This window comes from Epinephelus moara, chromosome 21, assembly GCF_006386435.1.
Source record: "Epinephelus moara isolate mb chromosome 21, YSFRI_EMoa_1.0, whole genome shotgun sequence".
In the NCBI taxonomy this organism is placed as follows: Eukaryota; Metazoa; Chordata; class Actinopteri; order Perciformes; family Serranidae; genus Epinephelus; species Epinephelus moara.
The window spans coordinates 22,141,953-22,156,545 of NC_065526.1; the positions used below are offsets into that span (position 1 = coordinate 22,141,953).

Consider the following 14,593-nt stretch of genomic DNA (forward strand, 5'->3'; position numbering starts at 1 on the left):
TTAAATTAAACTATCACTGTCTCTCTGTCGACCACCACAGTGTATTTCAGGGACCGACACCTGGCAGAGGGTGAACACTGGCATGCCAGTCAAGTCTCCCCGCTTTGCCCTGTTTGACCTGGCAGAGGGTAGATCCTACAGCTTCCGTGTGCGCTGCTGCAACTCCGCCGGTGTGGGCGAGGCCTCTGTGTCCACAGAGGAGATCACGGTTGGAGATAAACTGGGTGAGCCGACAGGACCTGCATTTATATTGTGTATAGGTGTTTTCCTTTTTTTATCCTAAAGCTTTATTTAATCAGGAAAGTCCCACTGAGATTGAGAATTTGTTTGTTAAGGGAGACGTGGCCAAGACAGGCAGCAGCATCAATAAAAACAGTTACAGATAAAAAACACAAAAAGAAAGGGGGATAAAAGAGGAACTAAAAATCAAGCACAGGGAACTGGCATTTCAAAAGAAAGGCTTAAAGGAGCTTATTTTGAACCAAGGGATCTGCTTGTAATGCTTTGATTTTGCTTTGATTTAGCCTTAAACAAGATGAATTCATAGGGTTTAAGTCAGTCTGCAACACACAATTGCCTCTTTTCAATTTTCCGTATGGGCACTTCACTGCATGATAAAGACACATATGTAGTATGGGAGCAGTCCAAGAGCTGCCTTTTACATAAAGGTGTATTATGACAGAGCCCATATGGGTGGCCAGAGCAGGCCAGCCTACCTGAAAGTATAGAATCAACCTGTGTGTGCGGGTTTTAAAACGTGGAAAAAACACAGTAAAAACAGGTGATAGAGTCCTTTCCCATAGTCAGTACACTAGAGCCGTGTACACATACTACCAGCTAAATTTTAAACAATGTTCGAGCGCTGCTCGGGCAGAGATGGGTGATGTTTTGTTGAGGCGAGGCATTGAATTGCGCTGGAAAAGGGTTTGAAATTAGCGCATCCACACAGGTGTCATTTCCATCACTGCCAATCAGAGATGATAAATACCCATAACCACTGCAGGGTCATTTGACCTGGAGGTAAATGCTGGTTGTAGCCTTTCCCTTTAAATACAAAAACCAGATGTTAGTGGGTGTTAGAGGGTTTTTTGTCCAGTGGGAAAGGGTTAGAGCTTTACAGTCGGTTATATGGTAAGTTGAGTCAAACATATGAAGACACTAGGCAGAGGTATGCTCACACAGAAGATCACCATAATTCAATACAGGTAAAAAAGTGGTAGTAACAAGTCGCTTTTTTTTTTTTCGAAAGAAAAACACAACTTATTTCAAAAATAGAAACCCAGTTTATCCTCAGCTTTTTCACCAGGTACTGCACATGTGACTTAAAAGCGAGGGGGTCATCAATCAAAATACCCAGATTTTAATAAGACTTAACTACCTCTATTTCACCTCCCTCAAGAGTGACCACCTAAGGGATATGTTTTGGCGTATTCCTAGTGTTGGTTATGTTTGGTCTTATCTGCATTAGGAACAAGTTCCAGTTGAAGTAGATTACTTTGGACATAAAAGCACCTTGGCCTGCAAAAATGTTGATGTACAGTTGTATATACCAGTGTTATAAGCATAAAAATGAAAAGTAGCATCTGACATAAAGTTCACTCAAAGTTCACACGGTCTGAACACTGGTCTCCTGGGGGAAAGTCCTGTGTTTTGTTACCTAACCACCACCACAACCTGCCTGCTTAGAAGGCTGCTTCCTTCTTTACCTCCATCAGCACGTTGGTCTTGTGATCACAGTTCTCCCACATAAGTGGACTATACAAGAATTTCTGGCTCACAATTACGTGTGATATGTACAATTTTTGATGCACAACTTTTTTATAGGAAAACGTATGCACAGTGCATGAGAACAGCCTGAATTAGTTTCGAGACTGCTGGTCCTTTTTGTAGTATATTCTGTCTGATCCCAATCCATTATATCACCTCTTTGCTCACTGTTAGTCTTACTTCCTGTCTTTACTTCCATTGTTTCATACAAACCTCTTTCTTTACAGACCTGCCCTCCACTCCGGGCAATCCAGTGGCCACCAGGAACACCGACACCTCAGTGGTGGTCCACTGGAGTGCCTCTAAGGAAGTCAGACACCTGGCTGGCTACTATATTGAATATAGCGTGGTGGGCACCGAGGAGTGGATGCCTTGCAACAACAAACCTGTCAAGCAGACCAGGTAGGTACAGTTAAAGATAGCTCTGGTTTCATGAATTCAGAAGTCGTTCAGTGATTAAAAAGATGAAGTGATTGCAGAAGTACACTCCCATAATTTACTCATGGTTGTCATCAAAATGGAATTTTATACAACGTTTATTGTTGCTGCTCTGGTGGCTGAAATATATAATGTTATTCTGACTCGCATTATCTTTTTTTTTATCACTAGTGGAAATGGGCTTCCATACTTAGCTAAGCTACTATAGCTATCAATATTCAGAAGAACAAATTTTAAAGCTTTTGCTATTCTTACTCCTACTGTTGATGAAATTGAAGTGTAATGATAATGTATGACCCTTTACTCCTGTTTCCAGGTTTGTGTGCCACGGCCTGATCACCGGGACAAACTGCGTGTTCAGGGTCAAGGCAGTCAACGCTGCTGGATACAGCCAGAGCTCCCCCGTCTCTGATCCCGTGATTGTGAAGGCTGCCATCTGTGAGTGTCCTCACAACTCATCTCCATTATTCACTTTGCCTGTAGCGTCCAAGCCATACTTTCCTTCTGCTCCATCCTCCCAGCTATTTTTAAACATTTATTTATCCAGGGAATGATCGCTGAGAATGTACGCTGGTATTTTTTACAGAATTCAACACATGCACACACATGACCTGCAGCCCTCCACTGAGATCCCTCTCACTCATCTTTGTTCATGAACCATGTTAACTTTCATCACTTTTTCCTTTTCCTAACCAAAAATCTGTTATTATTACTCTCAGTTACTGCATGAATAGTTTCTAAGATTTTTTCTGATACAGTTGGCAACCAAAGTATCTTCTTTTTCCTTTATAACTTGAGTTTCATGAATGCAAGTGGCATGTTTATACTGCCTGTTGACATATTTGCATGCCCCTGCCTGACATACTCATCTCTAACACTGGATTTCATCATTTTGCCATTTCCCATTCCTTCATCTATTACTGACAAGGTTAAATAACAAAGTAGATAATGTTTTACAATGCTTTTGCTGTTTTGCAGGTATTAATTTAAGTATAAATTTGTTTTTGCTTGCCAAGGTGAAAGCTAAAACATTGTGTTTTTAGAGAGCATGAACCTTATGAGATTCTCGCCTGGCTTTGGGAGATTTCGGTAGCGTGAAAGTTACCCTGCTTCTGGCCTTGAGTGTAAGTACTTTATATATTACCATGACCCTAAAAGTGTGTTGCTTGTTTGTCTAAAGCATGTAGCATGTTTAAATTTAGCACTTGTTATCACTGTGATAGCTTAACACCAATGACAACTAAGATCTATGTTATATTTGCCTAATGCCAGGCCATCTGTATGAGGTTATGTTTTCAAATTACCATTATTAAATGTATAGCTACTGTGCAGGCATTGTTGGTTACTGTTTGTAAATGTTAAATGTTTAAACTTGGCCCCTCCTCCCAACTCTCCTATGTACACTGCAAGCTTCTGTACTATTGTGGAAACATTACATTTATCGCAGGCACCTACCTGTCCAACAGAAAACAGTCCAACTCGCCATTGCTCGTCATCCTTTCCTTCAGTGCTCTCCAGCGAAAGCGCTGTGTCCACCTTCCCTCGAAGCATGCTGCTTATGGTCTGGCACCTTGGGTCCTTTTCATTTTGCTACCGTGTCTCCTCGCCTCTCTCACTCATGTCTCTTCCTCGTATCTCACTTGCTTGTAGCGAGGATATGAGAGAGAGATGCAAGGAAGAGATGAAAGGATGGAGTAGGCGAAGCTGCCAATAAGAAATCCTTGATTCCATAGCGTCAGTCTTAGGCCGGGAGCTAGGTCCAGCCCTCATGATGTTTTCTGCTACCTTTTGTCATTATTATTTCCTTTTTGCCTGTATGTACCTTGGGCCATCATAAGTTGATAACGAGTACCCCCAACTCGGGGCCGTTTTGTCTCGGGACCCAAAACTCCTTTTTTGTGACATGTTCCTGGTGAAATGATATAAATGCGAATATTATTTTCTAAATGCTGTGAGGCATTCTGTACATCTCTAACATGAAACCTTGGGGAACTCAATACTTCTGGGTTCACATTGCCGGAAAGTGGACTCCCTGGGAGGCTAGGTTTGTCTGATTTGAGGTATAGTGACACATTTAGGCCAAAGCAAGTGTAATTTTCAAGATCAACTTGGGCTCAAATTGAAGCTTATCAACTTGGAAAGTTTTCTATGTACAAGTGAAGCAGTGATGAAAAATATTCATTTTTGAACGGTCAGTAATTTTTTGGGGGGATATTGTGTGTTATATTTTGAAAAGCAGAAAGCCCCGGAATCTTATTTTTTTCCCTTCCCCTTTGTGTCAGGATACTCCTTGCCAAATTTGATACTTGTATGACTATTAATGCCATCGTAGTGCCCTAATATTTGCATTTACATCATTTCGCCAGAAACATGTCCCAAAAAGGGGATTTCAGGCCCTCTGAGACCAAACGGCCCCGAGTTAGGGGTGCTCGTCATCAATTACAATAGTCCAAGGCATAGGCTAACAGGAAATAATACTGAAAAAAAAGTGTAGCAGAAAACGTCATGAGGGCTGGATCTTAAGCGAAGTCAGTAAATGTGCCACATGGAGGTGTGGCATTTACACGTCACGCCACTTGATAAAAGACTACATAATATGCACCTGTGTTTCCTCACTCCAACCTCCCCCATATGCCTCCTCTCTGATGGCAGAGGGGGAAAGATTTCTCTGTCATAGGAGGAGAGAGGATGCAGCTAACCATAAGTCAGCATAATGAAAAGCACCCCTGGTCACTACCTTTTTATAAAGTCCCGACCTCACCTACACACTGTTATTGGCTTGAGGCTACACGGCCAGAAACATCCCAAACACAGCAAAATAAGAAGAAAAGAATCAAATACAGGCACAGGACAGGCTCTCTACAGATAAATAGACCACCACAAACCTCTCGTGGTTCATAAGTGATGATTGAGGGGATTACTTTTGTACGAGTCTGTACTTTTTTTTTTTTTTAGAAAAATCCTGCGTAGTATGCCTTTTAAAGGAAATACAAACATATAGGGTCTGAATATCTCAAAAGCATCCTCTTTAAGACACTTTTTCTTTTACAATAAAAGTTGACATCTTTACTTTCTCCGCAGCCGTCCCTGGAAAGCCCACTGGTGTGACCCTGGTGGAGGCTGTGAAGGACTACATGGTGCTGGCCTGGACTGAGCCTGCTAACAATGGAGGAGCTGATATCAGGGGATATTTTATAGACTACAGGACTGTGAAGGGAGGCGTTGTTGGGAAATGGCATGAAATGAACCACAAGGCATTGACTTCTACCTCCTATAAAGTAAGTCATTTTATTTCAAGCACCCATTAGTACATTTCTAATGAAATAGCTTTGGCTTTTTGTCAAGACAGCGGGCAGTTTGACCTTTAATGTCATGAAGCTCAAATGAGTTTATCTGCTTGGTAATTACTACAACTGAACTGCTATATAATTTTATGTTTGTTGCCCTGAAACAGGGTTTTTAATCATTTCTCACTATCTGCATTTGTGTCTTTTAGGCTGAGAACCTGAAGGAGAACATCTTCTACCAGTTCCAAGTGCGTGCTATAAACATGGCCGGTGTGAGTAAAGCCTCTCTGTCTAGTTCAACTCTGGAGTGCAAGGAGTGGACCATCACTGTGCCAGGTATGAAAGACACTGTGTTTACCAAAACAGAATAAAGGCAAAGAAATTGTGTTGGTAGATATTAGAGAGGAAACAATGAGCTGATTCATTGAGTAGGAGATCAAAAGAAAACTGATTGGCAGGTAGTGATGATCAGTTAATCATTACAGCTATTTTGTTAAGTAAAATAGCCGAACATTACCTGGTTCTAGCTTTTCAATTGTTAGATTGTTATTCTTTTCCTTGTCTTTTGTGATAGCAAACTGAATACTTTGGTCTTTGGACCATTGGTCAAACAAAACAAACATTTTGAAGACATAACCTTAGGCTTCATAGAATCTTGATATGTAATTTTATCCTTTAAAGGATATTTTATATACCAAATGATTAATCCAGAGAATAATCATTTAATTAATCAATGATTAACATTTAGACTAGTCGTTCTCAACCAGGTCCGCATACTCTTGGACGTCCCTGGATCTCTGGTTGAAAACCACTGGTTTCAGGGACTCCCAAGAAAAATTAGGAATAGTTTATTTTCACTATTTGATTAAGAAGTAAGTCGAATGTAAGAAAGATTTACAAGACTGACTACTCTGATCAGAGGTTTCACCTTCTCCACAATTATCACCTCAATTGTAGCTGCATCTGACGACCACAGTCTTTTAAAGCGCAGGTCCCTGAAGCGAAGTCTTATCAGATGGGGTGTGTTAACTAATATGTGTCGGTTTAGGGGTCCTTGACATGAGAACGGTCAAGAACTGCTGATTTAAACAATAGTCAGCTAGCTCAATTTATTACACAGCTTTACTGCATTCTTGATTCTGATTGCATCACATAATTTTTAAATCAGTAACATCATTTTTAAGTCATTATTTTGTATCAAAATATGAATTTCTTTAGTAAGTAGACATGTAGTAAGTAAAAAACATGTACAACAAGGGGGTCCTTGCAAAAATAAAGCCCTTTAGGGTGATTTAAAACCCTTTGTGAATCACCCTGTCGTTTATTTGGCAGTGGGCCTGTTGCATGAAAGACACTTTGACTTGTCACAGTAGGAAAAGCACAGGAGTAAAGAAATTAATAATGGCTAAATTCCATTTCGCTGCTTTGATATCAGGTTTCTGATGTCATGAATGCTGGCTCACTGTCACTCTCACTGAAGCACCTGAATAAAACAAAGCCATCATTAGTGTTGCTGTTGCAAATCTTTTTCAAATTAATTTTTCTTTTTGTTTTGACCAGTTACAGTTTGTGTGAGAGTTATCTTTGTTTATGCCCCAAGGTCCTCCTGTTGGTCTGCATGTGCTGGAAGTCCGTGACACCTCCGCCGTGATCCTGTGGGAGCCACCTGTATTCAGTGGCCGCACTCCTGTCAACGGCTACTACCTGGACCTCAAGGAGGCCTCTGCCGGAGACGCAGGCTGGAAGGCTGCTCATGAGAAGGTCAACAGGATGAAATACATGAAGGTAAGAAAGGCTGGATCGTTTTGAAGCGTAGTTATTCTGTAACTGATACCTGACGGTCAAGCCGGAGCTGGAACAGCATGTCCTTCCCGCATGTTTCTTCACATGATATAATGACGGCAGAGTTCTCCTAAATAGCTCTCCCCTCGACTTCTTGTGTGGTGATTCAGGTGACGGGGCTGAAGGCTGGTACATCCTACGTCTTCCGCGTGCGTGCACAAAATCTTGCTGGAGTTGGAAAGGCCTCAGCAGCCTTAGGTCCAATCCTGGCCCAGACTCGCCCTGGTGAGTGTGATTGTTATGTAACTCACACATTCAGTTGCATGGTGTTCCTACGCAGGTCTCCAAAGTCTGGAAAGTAGTGAAAATGGCTATTTCTCTGTACTGATGTATGACTTTACTTTTTATATCTCTCTAAAATAACTGTCATGTCTTATATTTGATTATTTGCTACTGTAATGATTGTAATTGTGAGTGTAACAGCTAAAATCTTTAATGCTAGTGATGCATACACACTGTAACCACTTAATGTCCTTTCCTCAGGCACCAAAGATATTTATGTGGATATCGATGATGATGGCGTGATCTCTATGATCTTTGAGTGCTCTGAGATGAAGGAGGGCTCTGAGTTTATTTGGTCCAAGAACTACCAGGCTATCACAGACACCTCTCGTCTGACTATTATCAATGAAGGTGGCAAGTAAGTATCCCGTATGTGCACATGTTTCATGCAACGTCCAGGGACCATATCGACTTTTGCTCTTGCTGCAGGCACGTGTGCAAATGCAAAGTCCCTCCTCTTTCCTCATACCCTGTCATACCCACGTGTCCTCATCTCCAGGTCCAGAGCTATCTTCAACAGCCCCTCTCTGGAGGATCTGGGCACCTTCTCCTGTGTGGTCACCAACACTGACGGCGTCTCCTCCAGCTACACGCTCACCGAGGAAGGTGAGTCAGCCCACAGACAGTCTTGGCATCTCTGCTCCTGTGCGTCGGAAACTTGATTCGCTTGTTATTTGTTTGGGTGACGTCAGTGCGAAAGGTGTGAGGAGGGCTCGAAAGGACTGTGTATACACCCCGCTCTGTTATCCCATTTCAACAGCTGCATCAAACTGACCTCTGTTACACTCTGGTGTATGTATGTGTGTGTTTGTCTGGAAAGATGTCTCAAAGTATTTTGTGTGTGTCTGTTAAGGTTGTACTTGACTTGAGTAATTTGTCAGTGTTAAAGGGTGACTAACCTGGACCCCTTTTTCCCATGGTATTGTGTCTAAGTGACTAATGGGAACAACAATTTCTGACATTGGTCCAGGGCATACAGGCTGCAATGTAACTGCTCTTAGCAGCTGCGCACAATTATTGTACGTTCACTAGAAGTGCCTGTCTTTGCCATTAACAGGCTCAGATTATAATTGTGTCTGACAACATTATGGAAAGGATCCCTTCAAGGATAAATCTTATTGTGAAGTCTAAGATCCCTTTTGTTTGAGCAGAAACAGCCCGGAATTCGCTATAGCCAAATCCACCAGATTCCATTTAAATAAACAGTAATTTTAGCACATACAGAGCCAGCATATCTTCACATCTAACTGGGTGAATTAACCCATTAACCATTGGAACAATGGAAAGATGAACCAAGATGGGTTTTGTCAGTTTTATTTTGTTTCTGTTGACTTTCAGTGAAGTGTGCTTAAATACTGTAAACATACTGTTTATGTCTGGTTAAACAAAAAGGATCTTTCTCTTTAACACAAATATTTATCACTGTAGGGATCCTTTCAATAATGTTTGTCAGATGCTTATAAAAACAATCTGAGCCTGTCAGTGGCGAAAACAGTAACTTTCAGTGGATGTCAAATTACGATGCAAACATGCCCCGCCCGAGTGGTGAGATTGCAGCCTGTATCATGGCTGCCAGCTGCAGCTCTCTTACTGAATACAGGACCAGTTTCAGAAAATTATGTTCCCATTAGTCACTTAGACACAAAAACATGGGAAAACAGGGTCCACATTGAAACTGGCCAAAGTTACCCTTTAATAATTTGCTTTTTTTAAACTGTCGGAGAGAAAAAATCACTAGTAGTCGTTGGTGAAGGGTTTTGACATTCACTCATTTTGCTGCTGTTGTTGTTGTCTTTTGACAGGTCTCAAGCGTCTTCTGGACCTCAGCCATGAACACAAGTTCCCTGGTGAATATCCGACCACATCACAGATACTACTCGCTCATGAAGACCAAGTACAGATACTTTTTTAGATGTAGTATGGGAATTAGAATAACCATCACTTTACTCAGCGTAGACTCTCTAGAAACACAGGTTGTCCTGTAAATTGCAATACGTAGCCATATTGATTTATGTATAGTGGGCACTACAACAGCTTTCAATAATGTGGCTCTCTCCAGTTATTCCCTTCAAGAATGAAATGGCCATGGAGTTGCTTGAGAAGGGTCGCGTGCGATTCTGGACTCAGGTGGAGAAATGCACCTCCGCCTGCAAAGTGGAGTATGTCTTTAACGATGCCATCATTACTCATGGACAGGTAGGAGTCATGACTTCTTGTCATGTGTTTTTTAAATTTCATTTAAGTTTTATTTAACCAGGAAAAGCCTCACTGAGATTAAAGACCTCCTTACAAGAATGTCTGGGCCAAGACAGGGAGCAGCGCATTGAATAAAGTTTCAAACATACAGCATGTAACAGTTACAGCCAATCAAAATTTCAGATCAGTGTGAGGATACCAAACACAAGACTAAGGGCATCGTTTCCTGGTTCACATCGGGGCAAATAGCTCAGTCAAAGCATCTAATGCCTGATGTACTTTCCTTCAACTCCTTGAATCTATTTTTGAAAACACTTTTAGAGACCGAATCCCCTGCACTGGTGATACTCAACTATCTGTCCCATGATAGGATGCCAACCATGGCATGATGGTTTATTAACTGGCCCCTGGCAGAGTTGTAAACTAAATTATTTTTATTATTATAACTATTATAATTATTATTAACTAAATATTATCAAAGTATGGCCGAGGACAATATCCAAATCACAGGAGCTGTAACTTTTTGATAAAGGTAAAATGTGTCACTGTATACCTTATATAAATGAAGCACTGTGGTGCTACAGAGATGCCCTGGCCTATAAATCATATTCCAGATGTAAGAGAACATTCTTGTTTTGTACAGACCCCAGCTAAAATCAGCATCACAGTCATCATTTTTATTTTTTATTCAGTAAAAATAAATGCAAAAATCAGCATTACCACTAAAATCGTGACTCACAATCTCTGTATCTGTCCAAATAATTGTCCAAAGATTTAATTTTTGCATAATGTGCCAAAAAAAGTCCTTGGCCTCTCCACTTTTTACAAAATTGGCCCCGGGGCAAAGCAAGTTCAGTATCCCTGCCCTAAACCCAAATCAGTTTGCAACAAATTCCAAGCTGCATGAGCAGCATACCTAAACGCCCTTTTAACTACTTTAAGACAAACATTGAGGACAGATAGCAAGAGATAGTCTTGCAAATATGTCACAGGGGGGATACGGTAGCTTCCAGCAATTTTCAGATGGATAAATTTACATAGATATGAGGGAAGCAAGTTAAAAATTGCCTTATAATTAAGGCCATGCCAGTGATTAAGTGTAGAGATGGACAATGCAGGCCAACCAAAACCTAGCACACAGGGAGCAATGGTGAGTGAGGGCCTGTAGGCTTGTAATGAACCTCCATACAGAATCTAAGCAGTGAAGGCATTTAGAAGATGCGTACATATATACAACATCAGCACCACTTCTACTTTGGATTATCTTCCAAAAGCTGATCTTGTCAGGGGGGCTTTATGTATATTTTTGCTTCCAGAAATACACAATGAGCTTCAACCAATCCACCGGCATCATTGAAATGTTCATGGACTCTCTGGAGGTCACTGATGAGGGAACGTTCACCTTTAACCTGGTGGATGGCAAGGCTAAGGGTACAACCAGTCTGGTGCTCATTGGAGATGGTAAGACCTCGAATGAAGTTTTCACTTCCATACTGATGTGCAGACTAATAAATTACTTTTGAAGGCTAAACTCTTGAAGCCACGTGTGCTGGGTGTGTTGCATTTGCTGCAGTTAAAGTGCGCGTCCATTGAGGGGCAGCAGAAGACTACCTTTCTTTACTCTGATGTCTGTGAGCTGATTTTCTGATGCACTTTTTCCTCTCCAGAGTTCAGGGAGCTTCAGAAGAAATCTGAATTTGAGAGGGCAGAATGGGTCAGGAAACAAGGTCAGAGATCTTACTTTTTCGTTACATAAGTTAAACACTAATTCACACAAGTATGTTTCAATTGCCTTTTTTTAATGACTATTCACAGGTCCTCACTTTGTCGAGTACCTCAGCTTTACTGTTACTCAAGAGTGTGATGTGCTGTTGAAATGCAAGGTGAGAAAAGGACTGAAAAATGTTTATTGCTGTTTTGCTGCTAGGTGACCCAACTTAATCCCATCTCTTTTCTTTCCCTCCACAGATAGGAAATGTCAAACCAGAGACCGAGATCACCTGGTCTAAGGACAGCATTGAGATTGCCGAGAGTGATGATGCCGCTAAGAAAATTGAGAGGAAGGACAGCGAGCTGACCTTTAATATTGGAAAGGTCAGCCCATTAGACAGAGGCTGTACATTGTGAGGAGTTGTGAGCTTGATGTATGAGCAAAGAGCTAAAAGCGATGCTTCTGATGCAGCCATGCTTCCGTCGTAGACCTAGACAAGATGCTACGCTGCCAACCATCCCTCTCTGACACACAGAATCATAAATGATGGAACACTTTTAAAAATATTCACGTCCTATTCAGTCCTGCTGGAGTGCTGCTGGAGTCAGCAGCACGTCAGCATGTCGCACTTGGGAATCAGAATAGACGTATTGGGTACATCTGAGTCTCTATTTTTGGAGCTTTTACTTTTGTTACTGTGGTATTGTATGTTTTGATATTATAGATTTATAGGTTGTGCTCTTCAACATTTATGCCCATATAGCACAAATACAGTTTATGGTTTATCTGTGTGATACACTTCATTTCTAACAATGTTTTCAATTTAACTCCACTGGCCAATTTACTCCTATATTTTAAAACTGGAAAGCTGATTTTTTAGGATATTAAAGGGAGACTTCACTCCCCCAGATAACCATTTGTTTATCAGTTACTTACCCCGTGTTATGCTGAATTTGTGTAGAAAAAATTTCCGTATGCCTCCACTGTAAAGAATCCAGTAATGGAGAAAATGTGTAATGAATTGAAGTCATAGGGGTCCACTTTTAACCACAGCAAATCTATGTCAAAATATCCATTTACAAACTTTGACACAACTGTAATTTATCCAGTTGTATGCTCAGTGCTTCCCAAACACATGCATTTTTGCTAAAACCTTACTATTTAAAACACCTCAGCATTAACAGCACAACTTAATAATATGTGTGGTTGATGTCATTAGGGAAAGACACACATTTCCAATCTATCGTTTAACACCAGAAATCAATCAATCACAACCTAAGATATTTGGAAAACTGGAGAAATGCAACAGTGCAGCAGTGATGACTTGTGTCTGTCTCAACCTTCCATCAGCAGTGGTCACACTAACAATGACAACACTTTCACAGTTAGCAGTTTATTTCATTCCCACTGGGTGTCCACACCTTGCGGGCTCACAAAAGGGTGTGTCTGTGACAACCAATCACATCTGTTAAAAGAATGCCACATACCTACCAACAGAGTCAACCACACCGCCTCACTAAGGTCAAAGTTTCTGTCCCTTCCTTGCTCAGAGTTGCTCTGAGAACTTTCCTAAATCATTCCTAAGCTAGGACTCCTTACTAAAAGTTAGGAGCTCTCCGAGAGTGTTCTCAGAATGTTTGTGAATATGGCCCGTGGTCATTTGAGGGTGAAGTATCCCTTTAATGTGGTATGTCAGTCAGTGTCTGTGCCAGTGAAGTTATATTGATGTTTCAAGGTACCTGTACATTGAAACTGTATATCCATTACTCCTAAAGAGAGGGTTGGTGTCATTGCATGAGCTCAGGAGAGGCGGCCTGTCTATCGCCACTCCTGTTAGTCGCACTTGCATTAACTGGCTTATCTGTCTAATTCACAGTGGGTTATTAAGCAGGAGAAACCGAATGAAAAAGAAAGAAAAAAGCCAACTGCCATGGATGACCCCCCGCCGCCAAGACCCAAAGTCTGGACATTATCTTTGCTGCCATAAGTTCATGCCTATCATTTCCCCATGTGTCCTCCTCATCTTACCTTTTTCATGTTTTCCTTTTAATGCCTGCACAGCAGGAGAAAGGCTTGCCTTTTCTGCTTATAGTTAGTCTCTGTCTGGCTGTTCTGCCGTCTGTTGTCTGTCCCAAGAATTATTCTGTATTCCCCCCTGTTTGATTTAGAAGGGTAAATCTCCTGGCTCAAGGATACTAAACATACTTTTACTTCAAACTCTAGATTTCCAAGTCGGATATAGGTGTTTACGATGTCTACCTGACTGATGACAGAGGCAGAGACAAGAGCACCTTCAATCTGACGGATGCAGGTAAAGTCATGAATCTGTGAGTGAAAAAGGTAAAATCTGCGCTGTCAGCCTCACAAATAAAAAAAAAGCGATTAATTGCTGTTCCTAATCCTTTTATTTCCCAGGATACCAGGCTGTAATGAATGAGCTGTTCAGGGTTATTGGTGAGTCATTAAACTTCACACCAAGCAGCAATGAAGCACCACACTAAAGAAAATCACATTAAGAAGCAGAATGTGCAGTATTTTTCCACTCCATGAATTATTAACAGCTAAAGACTGACATTTTATGCAGTTTTATGTACAATAAATCCATATTGTTGTCATGGGAAGTAGATATACGCCTGCTTTTTATTGTTTTCCCTACAGCCAACTCCTCCTCTGAAATCAGTGTCATGAGTACTGAACATGGCATCATCCTCTACTCCATGGTCACATATGGCCACGAGGATCTGCGTGTCGGTTGGCTCCACAAGTATGTAAAATCACCCTTATTCACTTATCATCCTTTTTTAAATCTCCTGTCTGCCATACACATGTGCACTTGTCATGAAATATTCTGGTACAAACCAGTACAAAGACAACCATCTTAAACTCTGTAGCTTAATGCAAATGCTGAATTTGTGTGTGGTGTCCATGATATGTATAGTAAAATATACCAGTATCTACACTATGTAAACTAATTTGTCCAGTATTATTAAATATTTGTTTTACTTTACTGTATTTGTTTCTTTATCAGGGACAGCACATATTAATATGATGTAAATCAAGGTTAATTTTC

General features: G+C 41.0%; 1 protein-coding gene across 2 annotated transcripts in view; it reads left to right on the forward strand.

Annotated features, from left to right (window-relative positions):
• The window catches only part of myom1a (myomesin 1a (skelemin)), a 31,974-nt gene that overhangs the window by 12,010 nt on the left and 5,371 nt on the right, over nucleotides 1-14,593 (forward strand). For both annotated transcript variants that reach the window (XM_050033312.1, XM_050033311.1), the window contains 19 exons: nucleotides 41-224; nucleotides 1,995-2,169; nucleotides 2,522-2,643; nucleotides 5,287-5,483; nucleotides 5,702-5,828; nucleotides 7,093-7,277; nucleotides 7,445-7,559; nucleotides 7,818-7,974; nucleotides 8,116-8,222; nucleotides 9,419-9,463; nucleotides 9,676-9,812; nucleotides 11,129-11,273; nucleotides 11,480-11,539; nucleotides 11,628-11,695; nucleotides 11,781-11,906; nucleotides 13,400-13,483; nucleotides 13,747-13,834; nucleotides 13,939-13,977; nucleotides 14,182-14,287. In XM_050033312.1, the coding sequence (XP_049889269.1) occupies nucleotides 41-224; nucleotides 1,995-2,169; nucleotides 2,522-2,643; nucleotides 5,287-5,483; nucleotides 5,702-5,828; nucleotides 7,093-7,277; nucleotides 7,445-7,559; nucleotides 7,818-7,974; nucleotides 8,116-8,222; nucleotides 9,419-9,463; nucleotides 9,676-9,812; nucleotides 11,129-11,273; nucleotides 11,480-11,539; nucleotides 11,628-11,695; nucleotides 11,781-11,906; nucleotides 13,400-13,483; nucleotides 13,747-13,834; nucleotides 13,939-13,977; nucleotides 14,182-14,287 (2,267 nt within the window). The remainder of the gene's footprint in view (nucleotides 1-40; nucleotides 225-1,994; nucleotides 2,170-2,521; nucleotides 2,644-5,286; nucleotides 5,484-5,701; nucleotides 5,829-7,092; nucleotides 7,278-7,444; nucleotides 7,560-7,817; nucleotides 7,975-8,115; nucleotides 8,223-9,418; nucleotides 9,464-9,675; nucleotides 9,813-11,128; nucleotides 11,274-11,479; nucleotides 11,540-11,627; nucleotides 11,696-11,780; nucleotides 11,907-13,399; nucleotides 13,484-13,746; nucleotides 13,835-13,938; nucleotides 13,978-14,181; nucleotides 14,288-14,593) is intronic.